The following is a 23,512-nucleotide window of genomic DNA, read 5'->3' as shown; positions in this document are numbered from 1 at the left end:
GAAGGCGAAGGTTTTCTCAGTAACCCTGAGTGATGGATGACCTTATATGGCTGAATATTCTAACACATACATTGTCGAACAAACTGATATTTAGATCTGTATGAATTTTTATGTCACCTTCTGTTTATATAAAAATGACGTCTTCCATCAAGATACAGCCAATCCCACTAATAGTTGGTAAAGTGTAGTTAAAGAGTCGGCAGTGGGTGGTGATAAATAGTTGCCTTTCCTCTAGTGTTAGAGACAGCTAACGCAGATAACCCTCGTGTGGCTTTGCACAAAATTAAAAAAACGAACAATTTTTATTAACCCTTCATTCTGTTGTACAGATATTTTTATAAACCCTTCGTCTTATTGTATAGATATTTTAATAAACCCTTCGTTCTATTGTACAGATACTTTAATAAACCCTTCCTCCTATTTTGCAAATATGTTTATAAACCCTTCGTCCTATTGTACAGATATTTTAATAAATCCTTCCTCCTATTGTGCAAATATTTTTATAAACCCTTCTCCGTATTATTGTGCAGTATTTCTATAAACCCTTCTACGTATTATTGTGCAGTATTTCTTTAAACCCTTCTACGTACTATTGTGCAGTATTTGTATAAACCCTTCTATTGTACAGGTAATGAGAACGAAGTGAAAGAGAGTGACTTTGTCCGTTATAAAGATTTGAAAAACAAAATGTGGTTCGGTGTTTCAATGGACGTGCAACATAATGGACAGAACAATGTTGTGGTAAGTAAGGAAGGTTCGTCTTCAAGTAGACAATCCTTATAATGGTAGAATCAAATTTTGAAAGTTATGTAAACAATTCGCCCCAACGATGCAGTTTCAACTAGAAATAAGTTTCATGAATTCATTTATGAAATAGAAGAATCCGCCGATTTTCTTTGTTAAATCAAGTCTTATGTAATGTGGTTTATTTCGTTTACAAAGTAATATATATCATGTACGGTTTAACTTATTATTTCTAGTTTGATTACAATCGTTCTGGTTTTCCACTCTTTCAAGTGAAGTTGGTGTTTGCAGGTGACGCATCAATGTGGCAACTGGTTTTCTTTGTTTGTTGTTAAGCCCAAAGCTACACACAATGGGTTACCTGTGCTGTGCCCACGAACAAGCCCATAATCCCTATTCTCATTTTAAAAAATGATATTAAACTAGTGAATTGACTTGGTAATAGTCTTTCAGAGGCTCAACGGTAAGTCTGAAGGTTGACGAAACCAAAACCCAGATTTCAATACTTGTGATGAGCACAGCGCAAACAGCCCTTTGGATGGCTTTGTGCTCAATCAGATGCAAAGCAGAAAAACTTAGCAATATTGCTAATTATAATTTTTAATTTAGAACTATTTTTGCAGTGTGTTAAGATTGCTCGCTAATAATATACTTTATCCTTACTAACTATAATTATATATTTTGATATTTTTTTATATTTTGGTTTGATTTTAAATGTATTTAATGTCACAACTTCTATTTCTGAATTTAATGTCACAACTTCTATTTCCAGATTTAATGTCACAACTTCTATTTCTGAATTTAATGTCACAACTTCTATTTCGAATTTAATGTCACAACTTCTATTTCCAGATTTAATGTCACAACTTCTATTTCCAATTTAATGTCACAACTTCTATTTTTAATGTCACAACTTCTATTTTCAGATTTAATGTCACAGAATTTAATGTCACAACTTCTATTTTCTATTTCGAATTTAATGTCACCTTCTTCTATTTTAATGAATTTAATGTCACAACTTCTATTTCTATTTCCGAATTTAATGTCACAACTTCTAATTTAATGTCACAACTTCTATTTCCGAATTTAATGTCACAACTTCTATTTCCGAATTTAATGTCACAACTTCTATTTCCGAATTTAATGTCACAACTTCTATTTCCGAATTTAATGTCACAACTTCACAACTTCTATTTATTTAATGTCACAACTTCTATTTCTGAATTTAATGTCACAACTTCTATTTCCGAATTTAATGTCACAACTTCTATTTCCGAATTTAATGTCACAACTTCTATTTCCGAATTTAATGTCACAACTTCTATTTCTGAATTTAATGTCACAACTTCTATTTCCGAATTTAATGTCACAACTTCTATTTCCAATTTAATGTCACAACTTCTATTTATTTAATGTCACAACTTCTATTTCTGGATTTAATGTCACAACTTCTATTTCCGGATTTAATGTCACAACTTCTATTTCCGAATTTAATGTCACAACTTCTATTTCCGAATTTAATGTCACAACTTCTATTTCCGAATTTAATGTCACAACTTCTATTTCGAGATTTAATGTCACAACTTCTATTTCCGATTTAATGTCACAACTTCTTTTTTCGAGATTTAATGTTGGCTTCTAGTTTTGTCACAAACTTCTATTTCCGAATTTAATGTCACGATTTTTAATGTCACAACTTCTATTTCCGGATTTAATGTCACAACTTCTATTTCTGAGATTTAATGTCACAACTTCTATTTCTGAATTTAATGTCACAACTGTCTATTTCCGAATTTAATGTCACAACTTCTAGAATTTAATGTCACAACTTCTATTTCTGAATTTAATGTCACAACTTCTATTTCTGAATTTAATGTCACAACTTCTATTTCCGAATTTAATGTCACAACTTCTATTTCTGAATTTAATGTCACAACTTCTATTTCTGAATTTAATGTCACAACTTCCTTCTGTTTCTGAATTTAATGTCACAGCTTCTATTTCTGAATTTAATGTCACAGCTTCTGAATTTAATGTCACAACTTCTAGATTTAATGTCACAACTTCTATTTCTGGATTTAATGTCACAACTTCTGCTTCCGAATTTAATGTCACAACTGTTTCCGAATTTAATGTCAACTTCTGTTTCTGAATTTAATGTCACAACTTCTATTTCTGAATTTAATGTCACAACTTCTATTTCCGAATTTAATGTCACAACTTCTGTTTCGAGATTTAATGTCAACTTCTGTTTCTGGGTTTAATTCATCTGGCTTCTATTTCCGAATTTAATGTCACAACTTCTATTTCTATTTCCGATTTAATGTCACAACTTCTATTTCTGAATTTAATGTCACAACTTCTATTTCTGGATTTAATGTCACAACTTCTATTTCTGGATTTAATGTCACAACTTCTATTTCGAATTTAATGTCACAACTTCTATTTCCGAATTTAATGTCACAACTTCTATTTAATGTCACAACTTCTATTTCCGAATTTAATGTCACAACTTCTATTTCCGAATTTAATGTCACAACTTCTATTTCCGAATTTAATGTCACAACTTCTATTTCTGGATTTAATGTCACAACTTCTATTTCTGAATTTAATGTCACAACTTCTATTTCCGATTTAATGTCACAACTTCTATTTCCGAATTTAATGTCACAACTTCAACTTCTATTTCCGGATTTAATGTCACAACTTCTATTTCCGAATTTAATGTCACAACTTCTATTTCTGGATTTGAATGTCAGATTTAATGTCACAGCTTCTATTTCTGAATTTAATGTCACAACTTCTATTTCCGGATTTAATGTCACAACTTCTATTTCAGATTTAATGTCACAGCTTCTATTTCTGATTTAATGTCACAACTTCTATTTCCAGATTTAATGCTTCTCTGGTTCGAATTTAATGTTTCTTCTATTTCCGAATTTAATGTCACAACTTCTATTTCTGAATTTAATGTCACAACTTCTATTTCCGAATTTAATGTCACAACTTCTATTTCTGAATTTAATGTCACAACTTCTATTTCTGAATTTAATGTCACAACTTCTATTTCCGAATTTAATGTCACAACTTCTATTTCTGAATTTAATGTCACAACTTCTATTTCTGAATTTAATGTCACAACTTCTATTTCTGAATTTAATGTCATAACTTCTATTTCCGAATTTAATGTCACAACTTCTATTTTGAATTTAATGTCACAACTTCTGAATTTAATGTCACAACTTCTATTTCTGAATTTAATGTCACAACTTCTATTTCCGAATTTAATGTCACAACTTCTATTTCTGATTTAATGTCACAACTTCTATTTCGAATTTAATGTCACAACTTCTATTTCTGAATTTAATGTCACAATTTCTTCTGTTTCTATTTCCGAATTTAATGTCACAACTTCTATTTCTGAATTTAATGTCACAACTTCTTCTATTTCACAGCTTCTATTTCTGATTTAATGTCACAACTTCTATTTCTGAATTTAATGTCACAACTTCTATTTCCGAATTTAATGTCATAACTTCTATTTCTGAATTTAATGTCACAACTTCTATTTCCGAATTTAATGTCACAGCTTCTATTTCTGGATTTAATGTCACAACTTCTATTTAATTCTATTTCCGAATTTAATGTCACAACTTCTATTTCTGAATTTAATGTCACAACTTCTATTTCCGAATTTAATGTCACAGCTTCTATTTCTGAATTTAATGTCACAACTTCTATTTCCGAGTTTAATGTCATAACTTCTATTTCTGGATTTAATGTCACAACTTCTATTTCCGATTTAATGTCACAACTTCTATTTCTGGATTTAATGTCACAACTTCTGTTTCTGGATTTAATGTCACAACTTCTATTTCCAATTTAATGTCACAACTTCTATTTCTGAATTTAATGTCACAACTTCTATTTCCGAATTTAATGTCACAACTTCTATTTCTGAATTTAATGTCACAGCTTCTATTTCTGGATTTAATGTCACAACTTCTATTTCCGAATTTAATGTCACAACTTCTATTTCCGAATTTAATGTCATAACTTCTATTTCCGAATTTAATGTCATAACTTCTATTTCTGAATTTAATGTCACAGCTTCTATTTCTGAATTTAATGTCACAACTTCTGTTTCTGAATTTAATGTCACAGCTTCTATTTCTGAATTTAATGTCACAACTTCTATTTCCGAATTTAATGTCACAACTTCTATTTCTGAATTTAATGTCACAACTTCTATTTCTGAATTTAATGTCACAACTTCTATTTCTGAATTTAATGTCACAACTTCTATTTCCGAATTTAATGTCACAGCTTCTATTTCTGAATTTAATGTCACAACTTCTATTTCCGAATTTAATGTCACAACTTCTATTTCTGAATTTAATGTCACAACTTCTATTTCCGAATTTAATGTCACAACTTCTATTTCCGAATTTAATGTCACAGCTTCTATTTCTGAATTTAATGTCATAACTTCTATTTCCGAATTTAATGTCACAACTTCTATTTCTGAATTTAATGTCACAACTTCTATTTCTGAATTTAATGTCATAAAAGGGGGTGGAAATTTATACAATTAAGTGACAGAAGAAAAGAAAGAAAACAATTATGCGTCTAGAATTACGTGTGGAAGATTACAAGGTAGAGAGGGCGCCACAAGAAAATCTTGTCCAAGCCTTTCAGACCCTTCAAAAGCATCTCTTTGTGCTAATCCCAATCTGAATCCGGAATTTTGTGACCGAAATTTCACTTTTTTTTTAAGAAATAAAAGTTGATATATGTAACATGTAAATTCGGATCTTGAACCTTTTAATAAGTATTTCACAAATATTAGATATTTTAAGCCTAGGAGGAATATTTGAGTTGCATGTAAAAGACCAAGCAGTTAAAACATTTATTCCCACAAATTCGGTAACATGTTGTTTTTAAAATGAATGTTACAAACTTTTACCACAGCATGCACAATGACAGATAACCAAAAGTTCAAATGAACATACGTTAACTGTTCCAAAAACATGAAAAAAATTGATATTTTTAGTAACTGTTGTTGTTTTGAATTAAGCACAAAGCTACACAATGGGCTATCTGTGCTCTGCCCACCATGGGTATCGAAACCCTGTTTTTAGCGTTGTAAGTCCGCAGACATACTGCTGACCCATTGGGGGGCTTCTTAGTAACGTCAGAATTATTGTAAACGCACTGTGTTTTGATTTTAAAGCAACGTGACGTCATGGGGTCTCAAATAACGTAATAATAATTCGTTGACAGATTGTTTAGGCGCAGTATGATGAATACAGTGGAATGGATGGTAAAGGACGAATTTCAGAAATTCTTTCGTCTGCAGACGGAAATTTTTTTAAGCGTCGTCGTCTTCACTGTTTTTTTAACAATATTCCAGTGTACAAGATGGAAGGTATATGTTTTTTCTTAATTTTTGGGATGAAAGTTGAACACAATTATCAGTTTTCTAAAACTAAATATTTGTTTGGATACCCTTCTATAATTTAGGTTTTTCTTTAGTTAAAACATAGAAAAATATCCTCTCTGTTTTCACAGGTTTGTGGACACCTTTGGAAAAACCAAAAGTTCTCGGATTACTGGGCTAATGGCGTCTGTTACTTGCTCACTAAAGACCTTACGCTTTTGAATGGGAACAAATACCTACCGCTTGTCGACCGTTGTAAGTACAGAGAGTGCCAAGTATGCTTCAGATTTCGACGGCAACCAATTTATTTTTGAAATTAAGAACATTGTGTACAAAAACTCTAATTTTTTAAACAAAAGTAAAAAATGATATACGTTTGAAACTGATTGTACAGTAAGAAGAGCGAAAATAAACGTCATGTAAGAAGGAAATACAGAGACTAGTGGCAGATTTTGGGAAGAGAGAGAACTGACTTTTGGACTAGAATATATATACTTAGTGAAAAATAGGCCTAGTTGTAACGATAGATAAAATTCCTTAATAATAAAGTAAAACAGGAACGTGACAATAGAAATTTGTTAAATGTTTCGAAATCATCATAATTCCCTCATCAGTAATATAGAGGTACAAATAAAAACAACCAACAAACGAACAGTACAGTAATACCTCGGTTCTCGAACTTAATCCGTTCCAGAAGGCTGTTCGAAAACCGAATCAATTTTTCCCATAAGAAATACTGTAAAAAATTAATCCGTTACAGACCTCTAAAAATTACGCATTATGAAGAAATTTAAGTAAAAATATTGCTTATTTATACCTGTATAATAATACTTACATGTTAACCACAAAACTATAAACACAATAAAAACAATAAATGAAATTTTAACTGCACTTTACCTGTGCTGAGGAGAGCTGATGGCGTAAGTGAAAGGTGGTGAGGAACGTGGAGAGTAGGAGGGTTATTATTGTTTGGAAGGGAGTCATTTTCCATAAAAATGTCAGGTAACTCACCTTATGGGGTTCTTTCTCTTTTCTGTCTCTTTGCACCGCTACAACCTGCTTGAGACTCACTGGACCTATTTCTCACTAAAAAACTTGTCTAATGAGGTTTGTTTCTGTCTGCATTTTAAAATGTTTCTGAAGTAGGACATGGCATTGTCATTGAAAAGGTTTATGCTGCAGTTTGCTACAGCTTTGTCAGAGTGAAATTTTTCCACAAATCTTTGTAACTCTCCCCATTTTCCACACATTTCCTTGATTAGTGAACCAGGAACATCTTCCCTTCCCTCCTCCTCATCTGAAGACACTTCCTCAGTTGCCTTCTGTTGCTGCTCCCTCTAAAGGTCTTGATGTTCTTTCGTGGTGAGCTCTGTGTTGTGGTCTTCCATCAACTCCTCTACATCATCAAGCCCATACACTTGTCTAGTGAGACAATATCCTCGACAACAGGCTCAGCCTCAAAGCCTTCAAAGTCTCTATCTGCTACTAAGTCCGGCCACAATTTCTTCCAGGCTGAGTTCATGGTCCTCAAAGACACTTCCCTCCAGGCTTTACCTATGATCCTCAAGCAATGGAGGATATTAAAGTGATTTTTCCAGAACTCTCTGATGGTTAACTCTGTATCAGAGGTCACTTCAAAGCACCTTTGAAACAGTGCTTTGGTGTAGAGTTTCTTAAAGTTCGATATGACCTGCTGGTCCATGGGCTGAATGAGAGGAGTCGTGTTAGGGGGGCAAGAGCTTCACCGTAATGAAACTGTACTCCTCCACCAACCCGTTCTCTAAGCCTGGTGCACTGTCCATCACAAGAAGGGCCTTGAGTGGCAACTGTTTTTCTGTGAGGTAATTCTTTACACTTGGGGCAAACACTTCGTCAATCCACTCCGTAAAACATTGCCTGGTTACCCATGCTTTACCATTAGCCCTCCACATGACATTTAGTTTGCTTTTCAGGACATAAGTTTTAAGTCCCCACTTGCATTACTACATAACAATAGAGTTAGCCTGTCCTTCATTGGCTTGTGTCCTAGCAGTGACTTCTCCTCCTTGGTGATGTGGTCCTCTTTGGCATTTTCTTCCAAAAGAGGCCTGTCTCATCACAGTTGAACACTTGTTGGGGAATAAAACTCTCAGCTTCTACACAGTCCTTAAATTCCCTAACAAATTTATCAGCAGCGTCTTTGTTAGAACTGGCACCCTCCCCATGTCTCACCACACTATGTATGCCACTTCTTTTCCTAAATTTTTCAAACATCCCCCTACTAGCCTTAAAAGGCATCACTTGTATCAGCACTCATTCCAGGGGTGTTTTTCAGGAGGTCAGCATGCAACTGCTTTGCTTTCTCACAAATGACGGTCTCAGAAATGCTATCACCAGCTAACTGTTTTTCGTTTACCCAAATCAACAACAGTTTTTCTACCTCTTCCATTGTTTGTGATCTTTATTTCGTAAGCACTGTCACTCCTTTCACAACATCAGCTCCTTTGATGACCTCTTTATTTTTCAGTTTGGTGCAGACTGTAGACTTCACCATACCAAACTGTGTAGCAAGGTCAGACACGCGAACACCACCCTCATACTTCTCTATGAGATCTTTTTTCACTTCTATCGTGGCTCTAACAACTTTTCTTTTTGGTTTGCTGCTTTCATTATCCTTCTTTGACCCCATGGTGGCTTATTTAATCAGAATATTTAGAAAAACAACAAAAAAGAAAAACGAGAACGTTCACATCAGATTTTAGCGGGGGTGTGGACTGAGTGACAGGTGCGGGTAAAATGTTTTGGGCAAGATTGGCGTGGGCCGAAAATGGTCATAGGGTCGTTCGGGTCATCAGTCGGATTATTTTGGGGGTTCGGGCCACCACAGCTTTGTTCGGGAACCGAGTTTATGTTCGACAACCGAGACATTTTTTCTCAAACAATATGTTCGAAAACCGAATTGTTCGAGAAGGGGATCGTTCGAGAACCGAAGTACCACTGTATTTGTAATTACAATAAGAATATAAACATAAAACGTAAATAATTTGAATATACAACTACAAAACAAGAAAATGAAAAATGTGGTACAAATGAAATAGTTAAAATAAAATCAAGTAAAGATTGTATATTTTTCAATAAAAAACTCTCTGTCCGTCAAGAAATAATAAATGATTCCTTTATTATTTTCGTGTTCTGCATTTAGTTACGTTTTCCGAAAAACGAGTCGATTACTACTTCTTTCACAATAGTAACAAACTTAGGCTTAAGGCCCACATTTACATTGTCAGCTTAATTAATGTAGATACTATAATTAAACTGACAATGTTCAAAATTAGGACAAGTAAATCAATGCTAAATTTAGGGTCCGCTTTCGGGAAATCCCAGTAAACGTTTTGTTTTTTGTTTTTTTTCGAGAACTACTTGGTGTTTCCTAAATGGTTAGTGAAAAGATTTACTTTTGTAAAAATCGAGACGATTCGTTTGGTACCATTTAGAAGTTGGTGTGAACAGCTTTTTAGAAGTTGTGTGATACACATATAAACACTGAATCTTATATATATGTTAATTAATAAAATGAACGTATGCGGTCATTGTTTTAAGAATAATATGGTATATTCTGTTCTAGTTCTTATTACTGGTGCGATATAATCAGGAATTATTTCAAACCTTCACAAACTGATAAATAAATCGCCCATACTCGTCTTTTGTTTGTTCTGGAAAGAAAGGAGTCCTGACTCTTATATTATCCCCCTTTGAAATATTACACAAATTAATGTGTTTTTGTTGTTGTTTTTTGTAGTTAATCACAGAGCTACACAATAGGCTATCTGTATTGTGCCCACAAAGAGTGTCGAAATCGGGTTTATAACGTTTTAAGCCCATAAACGTACCGCTGTGCTACTGGTGGTGGGCGATTATGGTTTAGAAAATATTATGGAGATTTAAAAAACATGTACAGCTACCACAAGAGGGAGCTTCATTAGTTTATATTCGTCACTACGTTTCAGTTGTTATAAAAAGCGTAGTTTTTTTTAATATTAGAAGGTGCAAGTGACTCATGAAATATTAAGTTAAGATCGGATACTTATAGAAGTAAAATGTTTATATTGTCATCAAGGAGTGGTTGTGTTTTACAGCTCTTTCAAGGAGACGGAAACTGTAAAACTGAAACTATATATCTGTTTGTTTGTTTGTTTTTTTGCAGCCAAGAATACAAAATACGTCAACTCAACCCAAGTGAACTACTACCAGTATGGCCAATTTGGAATATCTACTTCATTCACTCAGGTTATTACGAAAAAAAAAATTATACTAACAGAATATACAACTATAAGTATACAGCGTGTATATATATAATACTTGTTCCAGAATTACAAATTAGAGTAACAATAATAAAGAGGTAGATATGATTTGGCAGTGATGTATTTGTATCGATGGGTTGCTGTGAAATAATGGCTCTCAGAATTTTCTCGTCCGTTAATCACCTCCACGACACAAGCGACCCCTGGGACCACCTACCGATTCTTATTCACTTGTTATGTTATTTCGTATGGCCTTGGCAATGGCGTTACGTGTCAGAGACTTTCAGTTGGGACCAGCCTTGGACCACTTGAAGGACCGTTACGGCCCACAATTTTAGAACCTCTACGAATAATGCCAAATATTTAATTTTATCCCACAACTTCGTATCAAATAACTTTTCTGGAATATCTTAGTAAGAGATATATTTATATAAATAACCTTTAATAAACTATTTAATATAATTTTCAGTTCCTATATAAGTAAAATGTGTAAAACTCGGGGTGCAAAAGCACACCAGCACTTCAGTTCCAACATCTCTAGTGTATAGCGGGGTCTGTAAACCGGGGCAAAAAAATATTTTTCCTTCCAGTAATTTGTGTGTATGTGTTTATGTGCATTTTTCTGGGGAAGGGACTCGTAGCTTTCGAATTAGATTCTCAAAGGGGTTTGTGACCCAAGAAAGGTTAAGAAATATTGATATATAATGTAAAACTTGAAAATCAAAATTCCCCGTTGTCCTTATCATGTATATAATATGATCTTATTTTGGTAGGCATAAACAATGGTATTTTAACAAAAGTCTCATACAGTGTTCGTAGCATATTCATATATTAAACGCCCCAATAAAACAGTTCCTTTATGAATTATCTTTAAAATAATACATCTGGAATCTTGACATCAGAAAATCTGTGTACGTACATTTTTTTTACACACACACACACATATGGAAAAAATTTTAACTTGGACTTTGAAGCGTGTGTCGTGCAATAACAGCGTAACAATGACATAGGCCTACGAATTTAAATATCATAAAAGTTGTTTTGGTTTGAATAACAGATTTTTCCATAATTCAACTACGCAGATTTCGAAAATAATATTAATTTTTTTCTATCACATAAAATTTTTTTTACAAATCGGGAAAAAAAAGCTCTTATTATTATATTTGTTTGTTAAAGAAAATGTAAACCAATCGAATAAAACGGAAGAACACTTGTGTCAAACGAAAATTAGGCTAAACGGCAATATTCACTTACTTTTTTTTCTTTTTTTTTTGAAGGACGAGAAACGTTTGGTGTTTGGTGCTCCTGGGTTCTTCGAATGGACAGGTAAATATTTTTACACCATTTTTTTTCAATGGTGTGTGTGTTTTTTTCAGTAATGATTTACTGGAGGAGAATTCTGTCTGTTAGGAGGATTTGGACAAGTATTGTGGTCCACCATTTAATATGAGAACTACCCGGAAATTCGTCATAAATACGAACAAAATAAATGTTACATTTTAAACCCATAATTGAACTTATCTGCTTCTCAAAATATGTGTAAAAATTGGAATAAGTGGAAGATTCATGATTACACAGCAGGATATCAGTGAATCGATTATTTTTAAAGTCATTTTTGCAAGCTTATTAATGGGTTAGTGTTGTGGCAATTAGTAATGAATTAATAAACTGATTAATTAATGATAACCACTGTTTCTAGTAATTCGGTTTGGTTTAATTGGTGTTAGATACTGTTTTCAGTCTTAAGTTTTAAACAATTACATTCACTTTAACAGATGTTAAAATGTATTCTAAAGACAGCTTTTATAGATATTAAAACTTTAATTAAAATAAAGTACAGAACAAAGGTTCGACCTTCTTACATCATCTTTAGGTAAACAAAGAGAGTTTCTTAACCTAAAGATGCCGTAAAAAGGTTGTTCTGTACTTTATTTTAATTAAAGTTTTTAATACCCACACTAACCTTTTATAGAATACATTTTCATTTCAAATGGGTTTCTCGTCATCATGGATTACTTTAACAGATGTTATTTGCTGTTTCAAATCGTTAACTTTATTGAACTAACAACTTTTAAGAACTGGTTTCAGTCTTTTAATTTAGTCAATTTTAAATTGCCGTCATATTCCCATATTTTCGATTGTTGTAATAAGTGTTTTTAGTGTTTTTTTTTTGCTTTGTTTTGCACAAAGCTACTCGAGGATTATCTGCGCTAGCCGTCCCTAATTTAGTAGTATAAGACTAGGGGAAAAGCAGCCAGTCATCACCACCTACCGTCAACTCTTGGGCTACTCTTTTACTAAAGAACAGTCGGATTGACTGTTACATTATGACGCTCCTATGATTGAATGCTCGAGCATGTTTGGTGTGAGGGGAATTCGAACCCGCGACCCTCGGATTACAAATCGAACGCCTTAACCCACCTGTCCATGCCGGGCCTAAGTATAGTTTATATTGTAATGTTTTTAATAGATTTTAGTGTTGTTAGTTTGATAATTAAAGCTGTATTAGGTAATTTTAAATAGTCCTAATGCTGTTGTTGAATTTAAGGTAGTATTAGTGATGTTGTTGAATTTAAGGTAGTATTAGTGATGTTGTTGAATTTAAGGTAGTCCTAGTGCTGTTGTTGAATTTAAGGTAGTATTAGTGATGTTAGAATGTCCCTGGGAAGTCACTCAATGATGACAGGGTTCTAAGAGTAAGTTTGCAAGATTGCTGAATTAGGTTGTGTTGAATTTTGAGGTCCTGGAAGTACCAGAAAACCATATTCATAAACCCATTCAGCTAATGGAATAAAATTTGGCATATATGCTCAGGTACCAAGAGCAAGTGTCCTAACACCTTTTTTTGTTGTTGTTGTTACAGACTCCGTTTGGGTGTAGCTATTGAAGTAACTGAGGATATTGGAGGAGACTGGGTCCTCTGTAAATTAGGATGAGACTTTAACCCCGCAAAAGAACGCGAGTGTTTTGTGTTAGTTTTCATAGCTAAACTTATGATGTGGTGATGATGATATATAGGCCTGAAATATTTATTTTCGAAATTAAGTCAGTTATCTAAAACATACTTTTTTGTTGCAAAACACACCCAAGCCCTGCACATACGTGCAGACAATTAAAACATTCATGTTTTATTTAAAATGCTTAGGCATTTTATTACATATAGTATGGATAGGTAACAACATGCCAACATAATACCAACAGGAAATCGACAAAAAAAGTACATGGTAAATAGTAGAACAAGGTTGGAATGGTTAGATGGTTAGGAGGCTCTCGACTCGCATCTGCAGGTCGCGTACTTTAGTCCCCGTTCTACCACACATACTCGCTCTTTTAGTCGTGAGGACGTTATAATGATAAGGTCAATCCCATTATTCTTTAGCAAAAGAGTAGCCCAAGAAATAATGGTGGGTAATGATGGCTAGCTGCTTTCAGTCCAGCCTTTCACTGCTAAATTAGGGGTGGCTTGTGCAGATAGGTTGCATGTTGTATTGCGTGAAATTAAAAAAAAAAAAAAACAAACGAATAGTGGGACTAGACAGAGGTATTGGTCTCACGTTACTTGTATGTGTGTGTGTATATTTAATAATAAAGCCACATCAGAGTATCATCTATATCAACCGAGGGAAATCGACCCCTGATTTTATTGTTGTAAATCCATAGGTTTACCACTGTCCAATGGGGGCATCACCTTACTTGTACGTTTAGGCCTAAACTAACGCAAACAAGGGTGAAATTAACCTATACAATTACTCAATTTTATCTTTATGGAGTCTCTTTCATCTTAAGTTTTATTGATTTTAGTTATTCTTTATAAAATTTTATTTTCAAATCTTGTTATTTTCATTAAAAGTAAAAACGGTGATTGATCTAAATAAAAATTAAAATATTTTTCTCAGGTACTGGATTAGGTTATGAAGTTGAAGAATCAGGCAAACTGAGTAAACCCATAATACCTAATCCAACTTACGTGTACCGAAAGTACCCCTATATAGGCAAGTATCTGACCAAGTTCGTTTAGATGTCAAATTTCACTAACAATGAACAACATCTGTTGCATATTTATTTATATTTTTCAATGTCATTTTAATTTAATATTTAAATAATATCAAAAATATAATGTGTGTTAAATTCATTGTGACATTTTAGTATGTTAAGTAAATGACGCATGATAAGATATGCCTGGAAAGTGAACATAACTTACGTCAGGTTTTCCTCGTACGTTTGAAACTAGACCCTAGTATTGTTAGAAAGGTTTGACAGTCATTTGTAACGTAGGCCTAAATGAATTTACGGAAATATAAAGTGTTAAAGCTTGTAGAAACGTTAAAGGAAAAAACAACTGACTTGTTATTGTTTTCCATTTGATTTAAAACAAAACACATCAACGAAAGAACTTACAACAGTATAATATCTTAAACTATAGCTCAAAATTATGAGGAAGTTGTTATAAAATCTTGATTTAAAGTTCCTGTGTTTGTGTTTCATTTAAAACAAAGAAGTATTTATAACAGCATTAAAGGTGAATTTTACAGAAAAAAGAAAACTTTGCAGTCAAAAGAAATACTCATATTGATTAATTTTGCAGGTTCACATTTTTTATAAAAAATATGTGCTAATAAATGAAAAATAGAACTTGGTGCAGAAAGAACCCTTTCCGAGCAGCAATCCGAACGTTTTAATTTTTACGTTTGCCGCTAGGAAAAATACTGTGACGTAATAGTTGCCAAACAAACCGCCAACGCCAGCGCGTTGAATGCATATAAACATGGCCAGTGCATACAGAGAAACAGAGGCGGAGTCTGTTTTGACTTTGTGTTCGGAACAGTGTTGAGTAGCACCATATCAATTCAAACCTACTCTGAACGAACCTAGAACAGTTACTTTTGATATAGATCTGACAAGTTCTAGTGATGAGGACAGTTCCACGAGCGAGAGTAGCGGAACTGTGAGTGATACTGATAGCGCCCAGGCCAGTTGCGAGTCGGTCATACATCCAGTGGAAGAATGGTAAGCCTAAGTCATGACAACAAATATGATGTGTATTATTTTACGTGCAATTTTAAGCACGTGAACCTGTCTGGTGTTTATAAATTATAGGTTTCACAGACTGGGTTTTATTTGTTTATACATTGCCGGCTATGGTAACTAATACTCGGCCCTTCCACAATCATTGTACCGAGTATTTATGACTCGTAACAAAACTCGTCATAATTCTGTCTATAAAATCAAACTAGATGTAGCAGTCTGAATAATTAATTTAATATTTACCATAAATGCATACTTTATATGACATATTCCGTATGTTTGTGCAAGGTGTAGGTGTGGTTTATGCGAGCAGATGCCATCCAGGAGAGAGTGCGTTTGTTATCGCTCAGATGACAAGGTGCCAAACTGATTAAAAGATGAAGAGTGCATTACTCAAACCGAGGCTTTGATGGAAATTGACTGAATATCGATGTCTTGGAAGCATCATACTATGAATTTGTTGACTTGAATGATGAGGAGCCAAGTCACGAGTGTGTATTTTTCAAGATGCAGTTAAACCTAAAATAGTATATTTGAGTTTAACCTACAATTAAAGATACTGTTTATCCAAAACTATGATCCTACTTGAAAGCCATGGAATCCAAAACATTGAGATCCGACACAAAACATGAGCATTCAAAGTGATCTTGACAAAGCTTTGCATGGTGTGAAGGAGTCCAGTTCTTCCTATTGACCATCCACACCCACTGTCGCCACCTTGGCGGTTCCTTCTCTTTGCACGGAAACGAAAAGAAGCTTTTGCCCGATGCCGGACCGTTTTTACAACTTTTAGCAACGCAGTAAACCATGTTATCATAAAACAAACATAAAGTAGCAATATCAAGACAAAAAATAGTCTCACAAAGTATGCAAAACGAAAAAAGCTCCGATAAATTTACATAAAACACCAGCACTGAAAGGAACAAAATGGTCGGCGCGCAACGAAGCGCGTTTGGCAACTATTACGTCATAGTTGTAAAACGTCACGTTAACAGCCGAATGACCGAGAGGAACTTGAGTTCGAGGACCCGCATATTTTGTTTAATTTTTTACTCAAAAACTAAAGTGTTTAAAAATATGGCAACCACACAGGAATTATACCTAACCAAAGTACAGTTTCTAAGGCAATTATTAAATTTGTTGAAAATTCACCTTTAAACTTAGAAATTGCTATTATATTCTTAGGTTACTCTGTGACCACAGGAAAATTCTTTAAACTTAGTGAAACAGAATCAGTGGTCCTAGGTGCCCCAAGAGATTCAGATGCAAGTGGAAAGGTAAAAATTATGAGATTTGTACTCCTTACCTTTATAGATTATAATCAGCTTCAGTAGGTTTAAGAAAACCAAAAGGTAATAAATGCTTACAAATGTATTCATTTTATAGTTTTTGTGTGTACAGCATTTACTCCCTCTTGTGATGCAGAGTTATCTGATAACACCCTTTTGGTGTGTTTATATATTATATTCAATTTATTTTAATATGCACAGAAATTTTAATTACTATAGAACTATTTTGTTCAGAATTTTTGAGAGTTTCCTTTCATTCCTTTAGAACTTTATGATGGGTAATCTCCTTTTAAGTATATTTAATTATTTTAGAGGTCTAAATTAAGCCTAATAAGATAATTTTGACCTCAAGGTTCACAGCATATCCATGCTTATAAGCTATAATATGATTTAATAGTTTTCTTATCCTGTCAAACAATTGTTTACGTGAAATATCTGGTAAAAAAAATATTCAGATTTATACATAGTTATAGATCTTATTGTTTATTTAAGATCATAGTTAACAGACAGGGAATTATACTCTATATCAGTGGTTCTCAAATGTTTCATGCTCATGTCATATATGTATATATATCCACATTAGTTACATTTGCCTGTCAAATACAAATACAACAGACATGCACTTAATCCAAAACTAGTACCTGAAATTATACTTTCAGTAGGAAAACACTTAAGTAATATATTTATTTTCCTGTATAGCATACACATATATCCAGTTGTTAAGTAAAATTTAACAAGTTTCTTGTAACTTTTTTCATAGGTTTACATCATTAGTGGATATGCATTTTTTACATCAAAATCCTTTAAGGAAGAAGCCAAGTTTGAAGGTAGCCAGGTAGGTTATACAACATTACACAGGGTGAGCAAAAAAAATGCCTATTCCCCTGTTTCCTTAATCGAAAGCTCATATTAACAGTCTATTCTTTCACTGTTTAGTAATGATTGTGATATGGATAACTGATACTTTGAAACAAAAAAAGCCTTTAAAGTGTCACTAAAGTCATCCCTAATAAACTAAAGAGGACTTGCATGCACATGAAGTCGTATCATCCTATGTCATGAACATCAAAGCCAACAGACAGGCATTTTGGATTATTAACAGAACCTTTTGTTAGTCTGTATCAGTTATCATACATTAATACCTTGTTTCATTCTAGTACACTTTTCATTTGAAGGGGAGCACCCAGACTTTTTACTTACCCTGTACATAACAAATAATATAAATTATTGTTTCCTGTGAGGAGGTATACAATATGCACGTACGTAAATGTATTTGAAGATGAAATTGAAATTTTCATTCTACTGTTGATGTGCCTCTGAGATAAACTTTTGTTGTTCTTTGTATCAATGAACATGTTTGTGAAGTACCAGTGTATATGTGTGTAAGGACATTGGGAGGTAAAAATGTAACTCGTAAAATTAAACAACTTAAGAGTTTCAAACATTTGTGTTGCACGAAAAAGTTCGTGTTATATTTTTGTATGCACATTAATATTTTACACTTTATAACAACACTAGGAACAGTGTTTCTGATTCTGTATAAAAGTGCAGTTAGAAATATTCGTATTATTCTGTGCAAAATATTTATTGTGAACTGATCAAAATCAAAACAAAATGGGCACTGTAGTAACTGTTTGTAATACCTTGTTCTGAGAATAACACTGCATACTTGAAGCAGCACTGTGGATAGTTAACTACATCATTTTAGTAGGTTATATTTGGATTTTTTAGGACATTTTCTGCTCAACCCAAATACAGTAATTTTTCAAAAATTATCAAACTTTAGAAGAAGCTTTCATGTCCTTTATATAATAGGCTACAAGATGTAAAGTGTCATTTATCACCTTTTTGTTTGTGTTACAGATGGGAGAGTACTTTGGTGCTACAGTTTTAGCACTTGATTTAAATAATGATAAATATTCGGACTTACTTGTGGGAGCACCACTGTTCTCCCTAGAAAGTGGTTCCGATGAAGGCAGAGTGTATCTTTATCTCAGTGATGGAGTGGTAAGTTTATTCACTGAAATTTTATCATATATAACAGTAGGAAAACCTATATATTCTTAATGTCAGTGACGTAAAACATTTTATTCAAACAGTAAGAGATGTTTTCCAGAATGCTTCTTTTACCAAACATTTTTTTTTCTTTCAAAATCATGGTCAGTTTTTTACTAAGTCATTGTTTTATTTTTAGGAATATCTGAAAACAATCATGTCTAACAGTTTTTATGATACCTTTGGTTTATCTTATCTTCTTTATCTGTTTGAAGTGTGTTCTAATTTCATTCATTGTGGAAAGTACATTTTTTACCTTTCTTTATTCCTTGATAGCAAACCATTATCTTTACATTAATTGCAAGTCATACAAAACAAATACCTGTGAAGACTTACAAAGTTAGATGTTTTGATCTGAACAGGTTTATTTAATTCATGTATGTAACATAAATAAACCTAATTTTTTACATGTAAATCTTGGGACAGGGGCTTCAGCTTTCATCTGTAAAATTAATTGGATCAAAGACATATAACTCACGGTTTGGTTCAACACTAGCCAAGGTCGGTGACTTGGATCAAGATGGATATTTAGGTAAGTTAGCCATCTAATTATAGCAAACTGTAAAAAACTAACTACATAATCTTAAAGAAACAAAACACAGTGTTAATGTAGTTAAAATCAGTTGAGAATGGTAGATTAGCATTTCCTGTAGTCATTAAGAAACGTTTGCATCAACTAACAGTTTTACGTGGCTCTCATCAGATAACTGTAGTTTTTCAAACATCCTGTATTCAACTGTTAATAGTTAGTATTTGTTTATTGTCATCAGTGTATTCAACTATTACCACTTATTTAGGTATCATAAGATGATTTTAACTGGCTGTTATTAAAAAAAAAAAAAGATAATTTATCAGGTCATCCCTTAAGTAATGTCCAATTTTAAGTTCAAGAAAAGAGAGAGAATTTCAAACGCTTTTAATGTTATTTAATCAATAATGTATGTTCCATTATTATTAATTACTTCCTGCTAATGATTCACAAGTTTCTGAATGTAACTTCTATAAAATTCTTGGGTTTTGGAGGAAAAGAATGTAGAGAGGGAAGTTTTGACATCTTGATGTGTTCAAACCTGTCCAAAAAATGTGAGTTACGTTCACAAGAGGAAAGAGAAGTGTAAATGTCCATTCTTGCTCTAAGGTTGGCTTCTGTCAAATCATGGGGGACCCATTTTCCAAGTTTTGACACCTTTCCAAGCTGTTTCAGATTATGGTAAACTATTGAATGGGTTGAATTAAGCTTCTGTGCTAGTTCTTCAACTGTTACAGCACAATCTTCATCAAGTGTAGCCAGCAGCAAGTCATCATTAAACTCAACAGTACAACCTGAACGTGGTGCATCACTTGAGCTGTTGTCACCTGATCTGAACTTCTGAAACAACCTTTGACATTTTCTTTCATTGAGAGACTTCACACCATAAACACCTTGAATGTTTCGTGTAGTTTCTCCTGCACTATTGTCTTTTTTAAATTCATAAAACATTATATACCTAATGTGTTCCTCAAACACATCCATCTTCAAAAGGGTTTATTTAATTAATGGTCTGTAAAAGTTGAGTTGGGTTAGATTCTTTCATTTGTCTGAACATTTTTATACACGTAACAAACACTACACATTTTTGTCATTAAAACCTTCTACAAAGACAGAAATGATGCACTTTCCGTATTAAATTTTTGGACATTACTAATGAGACCTGACACTTTGCTGTTACCAAAACTTTATAATCAGAACATTTGTATTTAATTAACTAATAATAAACATCATATGGCAGCATGCCCAGACTCATCTGTCAGTCGGTGGTTTTGTTAGCTTATCATTGTTATGTGTGTATTTAGTTTTAACTTTGTTGATAAATGTTCTTGTAATTTTTTAAACTTACATTCCTCTTTTCTTATTAACCTTACTCCAAGATGTTACATAAGTATTAAGACTGGAACTTAAGAAAAATACTAGAAATGTGATAAATCAGAAACAAAATCAGTTTTATAGTAAAATGTTGTTGTTTATAAATAAGCACAAAACTACACAATGGGCTGTCTGTGTTCTGCCCACCACAGGTATTGAAACCCGAATCCTAGCATTGTAAGTTTGCAGACAAACTGGGGGGCTTATAGTGAAATAATAAAGAACTTAGTAAAAAATAAAAACTTATTATAGCTTGAGGTAGTTTTGAAAATAGTTTTTTTTATTGTTTCATATTTTTCTGAAGTAACATTTTAGTGTTAATAGTTAAAATTATTTCTAACTATCTAGGAACAATATTTTTTTTACTAATTAGCAGAAATAGTATTTCATTGTTGATTGATAACGTTTCTAAAACCTGATATTCTGTTTGTTTTAATTATGGAACTTCAGAGCAATTGGTTTATACATTTAAAAAGTTTACCAGACTTTACCAAAACTACCAGTTTACTAGTTTATAAGCAGCTTGGGTGTATATTTACTTATATAGTATGTATAAAAAAAATTATACTTAACACATTTGTTTGTTTATCTGTGGTTTTATCAGTTGAACTGATTTGCTCCTATGTAATGGATAGGTCAGCTGAATAATGTGAGGTGGCTGAATAGGAAACTTGCAAAGTAATTTAAATGAAACCTATTCAATTTTAAACTATGTGAAAAACAAGAAGTTTAGACAGGTGTGATATAAATTGGAATGACCATGTATGTCCTGCATAGACACTTAAACAATTATTTTCACTGGATCTATGAATAGATCATTAGATTTCTTCCTTTCAGACAAATATCTGGAGAGTTATCCACTAAGTAGAACAATGGAAGTGTTAAGATTTTGTAGTGATACAGTAAACCTAGTATCATTTCATTGTAGTAGTATTGTCATGTCATTGGTCATTCTTTCATGGTGTTTGTTGAATAATGAATTGGCTACATCTGCTTGGCCAGTGAAGGACATTGCAGTTGTTTTCTCTTTCCTACACTAATGTATAAAATTTTTGCAACATCCCTGCAGGCAGAATAGATACTATTTGCTTTCAACAACTATAAAGAAACAAAGTTAACTAGAAAAAAAAATGTTCAGTAGTTTTCTGGGCTATCTTTTTTTTATAGAAAAACTGTATAGAAACAGACTATTTATAAAATGTCTATATTAGTAAAGATAGTAAAAAACATATTTCTGTCTACCACAACCTTACTGGTATGTCTGTTCGTATTTGTGTTTTTGTAGCATAAATATTCGTGCAATTAACCTTAATTATCTGTCATCTCTTTAGATGTTGCAATTGGTGCACCTTATGAAGATGATAGAGGTGCTGTGTATATATATAACGGCAGTCCAGAAACAGGCCTAAAACCCAAGTTTAGTCAGGTAACTATTAGATTTTGTCATCATCCCAGTGTGTTTATTTCTCTGCCTAATAAATATAATATTAAAAATAAGTCTGTTTTTGTTTCAGTTTATATTTCACAAAAGTTTGTATTGGTCATACAGAATAAACATTTTTATTTTACTCACAATGTTTATCTGGTAAGATACAAGAACCTTTTGTAATATTTCTATATCTGTTTATTTTTGTCACATATTAGTTCAACAGTAATTAAACTTTTCCTTTTATATTTAAGTTTACGTTATTGTATTCGATCTTGACAAAAGTAATGCTTTTGGCTCATTTATTTGAAGTTATGTGTTTTTAATTTGACGTTAAAACAAAGGCACTTAATTCATGTCTCGAAATTCTCTTATTTTTTATTTTGTTTTCACAAAAATAAGTTACTTGTTTTCTGTATTTGTAAACTGTGATTTTTTTTAATACTTTTAGCTGTACAAAATGAAGGTTATTGTATTTTATTTCACCTTGAGAGAAATCTTGTCTCTTCTCCTTTTTTAAAATCCTTCCTCAGTTTACTTATTCAGGACTCCACATTATGGTTTTTACTAGTAATAAAAGAAATATTTAACCTTTTATTTCAGCGTATATTTGCTGCTGATGTTGATCAGAACTACAATCTCAGAGGTTTTGGAATCAGTATTGCAAAAAGTATCGACGTGGATGATAACCTCTACCAAGGTAAAATAAAATATGTCGTATGTAAACCTAATATGTACATAATACAAATCTAAATTGACTCTGGAAATTTGAATTAATGAGTTTTAACTTACCTCAGTTTTGTTAATTTCAGTTTATAGGATCATTACTGTGGCTTGAATGCCAACTTCCGTGGTTTCTTTTATTTTATTAATTTTGTTTTTATTCTTTTTCATCGGAAACTTCTAGCTTTTTGTATCAAGTTATAGAAGATAAATGCTAAATTATTTTCAAACATTTGTGGGAATTGACTCAACATCTGTTCTTAACTTTAAATTTCTCATCTCCTTCCACACATGAAGTTTCCAGTTATAAGTCAAACTCGTCAAATATTATGTTCCCACTATTTTGTGGATAGTACCACTCAAGATACATCTTTCCTTCTGAAATATATTTCACTATTCTGTCTTGAGTTTGTACCTTATTTTTGCCTTTTCAGTCTAGTTTTTGGTTTTTCTTATTGTCAAAGCAGTTGACCATGACTTTGTATATCATTTTTTTTCCTTTTTGAGATTAAATTTGACATAAATGCTGAAATATTTTTAAACATGTCTGTATAATCATTCAGTTATTCATTTCTATATCTATTATTATCATTAACCCTGGCAGAAGACTTGAGCTTTGGTACATTG

At 32.6% G+C, this 23,512-nt stretch overlaps 1 protein-coding gene across 2 annotated transcripts in view; it reads left to right on the top strand.

Annotated features, from left to right (window-relative positions):
• Nucleotides 1–23,512, top strand: part of LOC143234527 (integrin alpha-9-like) — a 55,995-nt gene that overhangs the window by 8,397 nt on the left and 24,086 nt on the right. For both annotated transcript variants that reach the window (XM_076471946.1, XM_076471947.1), the window contains exons 3-13: nucleotides 629–741; nucleotides 6,316–6,439; nucleotides 10,368–10,450; nucleotides 11,742–11,790; nucleotides 14,361–14,456; nucleotides 16,675–16,766; nucleotides 17,539–17,613; nucleotides 18,642–18,785; nucleotides 19,260–19,365; nucleotides 22,068–22,162; nucleotides 22,766–22,862. In XM_076471946.1, coding sequence (XP_076328061.1) covers nucleotides 629–741; nucleotides 6,316–6,439; nucleotides 10,368–10,450; nucleotides 11,742–11,790; nucleotides 14,361–14,456; nucleotides 16,675–16,766; nucleotides 17,539–17,613; nucleotides 18,642–18,785; nucleotides 19,260–19,365; nucleotides 22,068–22,162; nucleotides 22,766–22,862 — 1,074 coding nt within the window. The remainder of the gene's footprint in view (nucleotides 1–628; nucleotides 742–6,315; nucleotides 6,440–10,367; nucleotides 10,451–11,741; nucleotides 11,791–14,360; nucleotides 14,457–16,674; nucleotides 16,767–17,538; nucleotides 17,614–18,641; nucleotides 18,786–19,259; nucleotides 19,366–22,067; nucleotides 22,163–22,765; nucleotides 22,863–23,512) is intronic.

The sequence above is a fragment of the Tachypleus tridentatus genome, chromosome 12 (assembly GCF_004210375.1).
Source record: "Tachypleus tridentatus isolate NWPU-2018 chromosome 12, ASM421037v1, whole genome shotgun sequence".
In the NCBI taxonomy this organism is placed as follows: Eukaryota; Metazoa; Arthropoda; class Merostomata; order Xiphosura; family Limulidae; genus Tachypleus; species Tachypleus tridentatus.
Note: the sequence above shows the minus strand (reverse complement) of the source record. Positions and strands in the feature narration are given on the sequence as shown.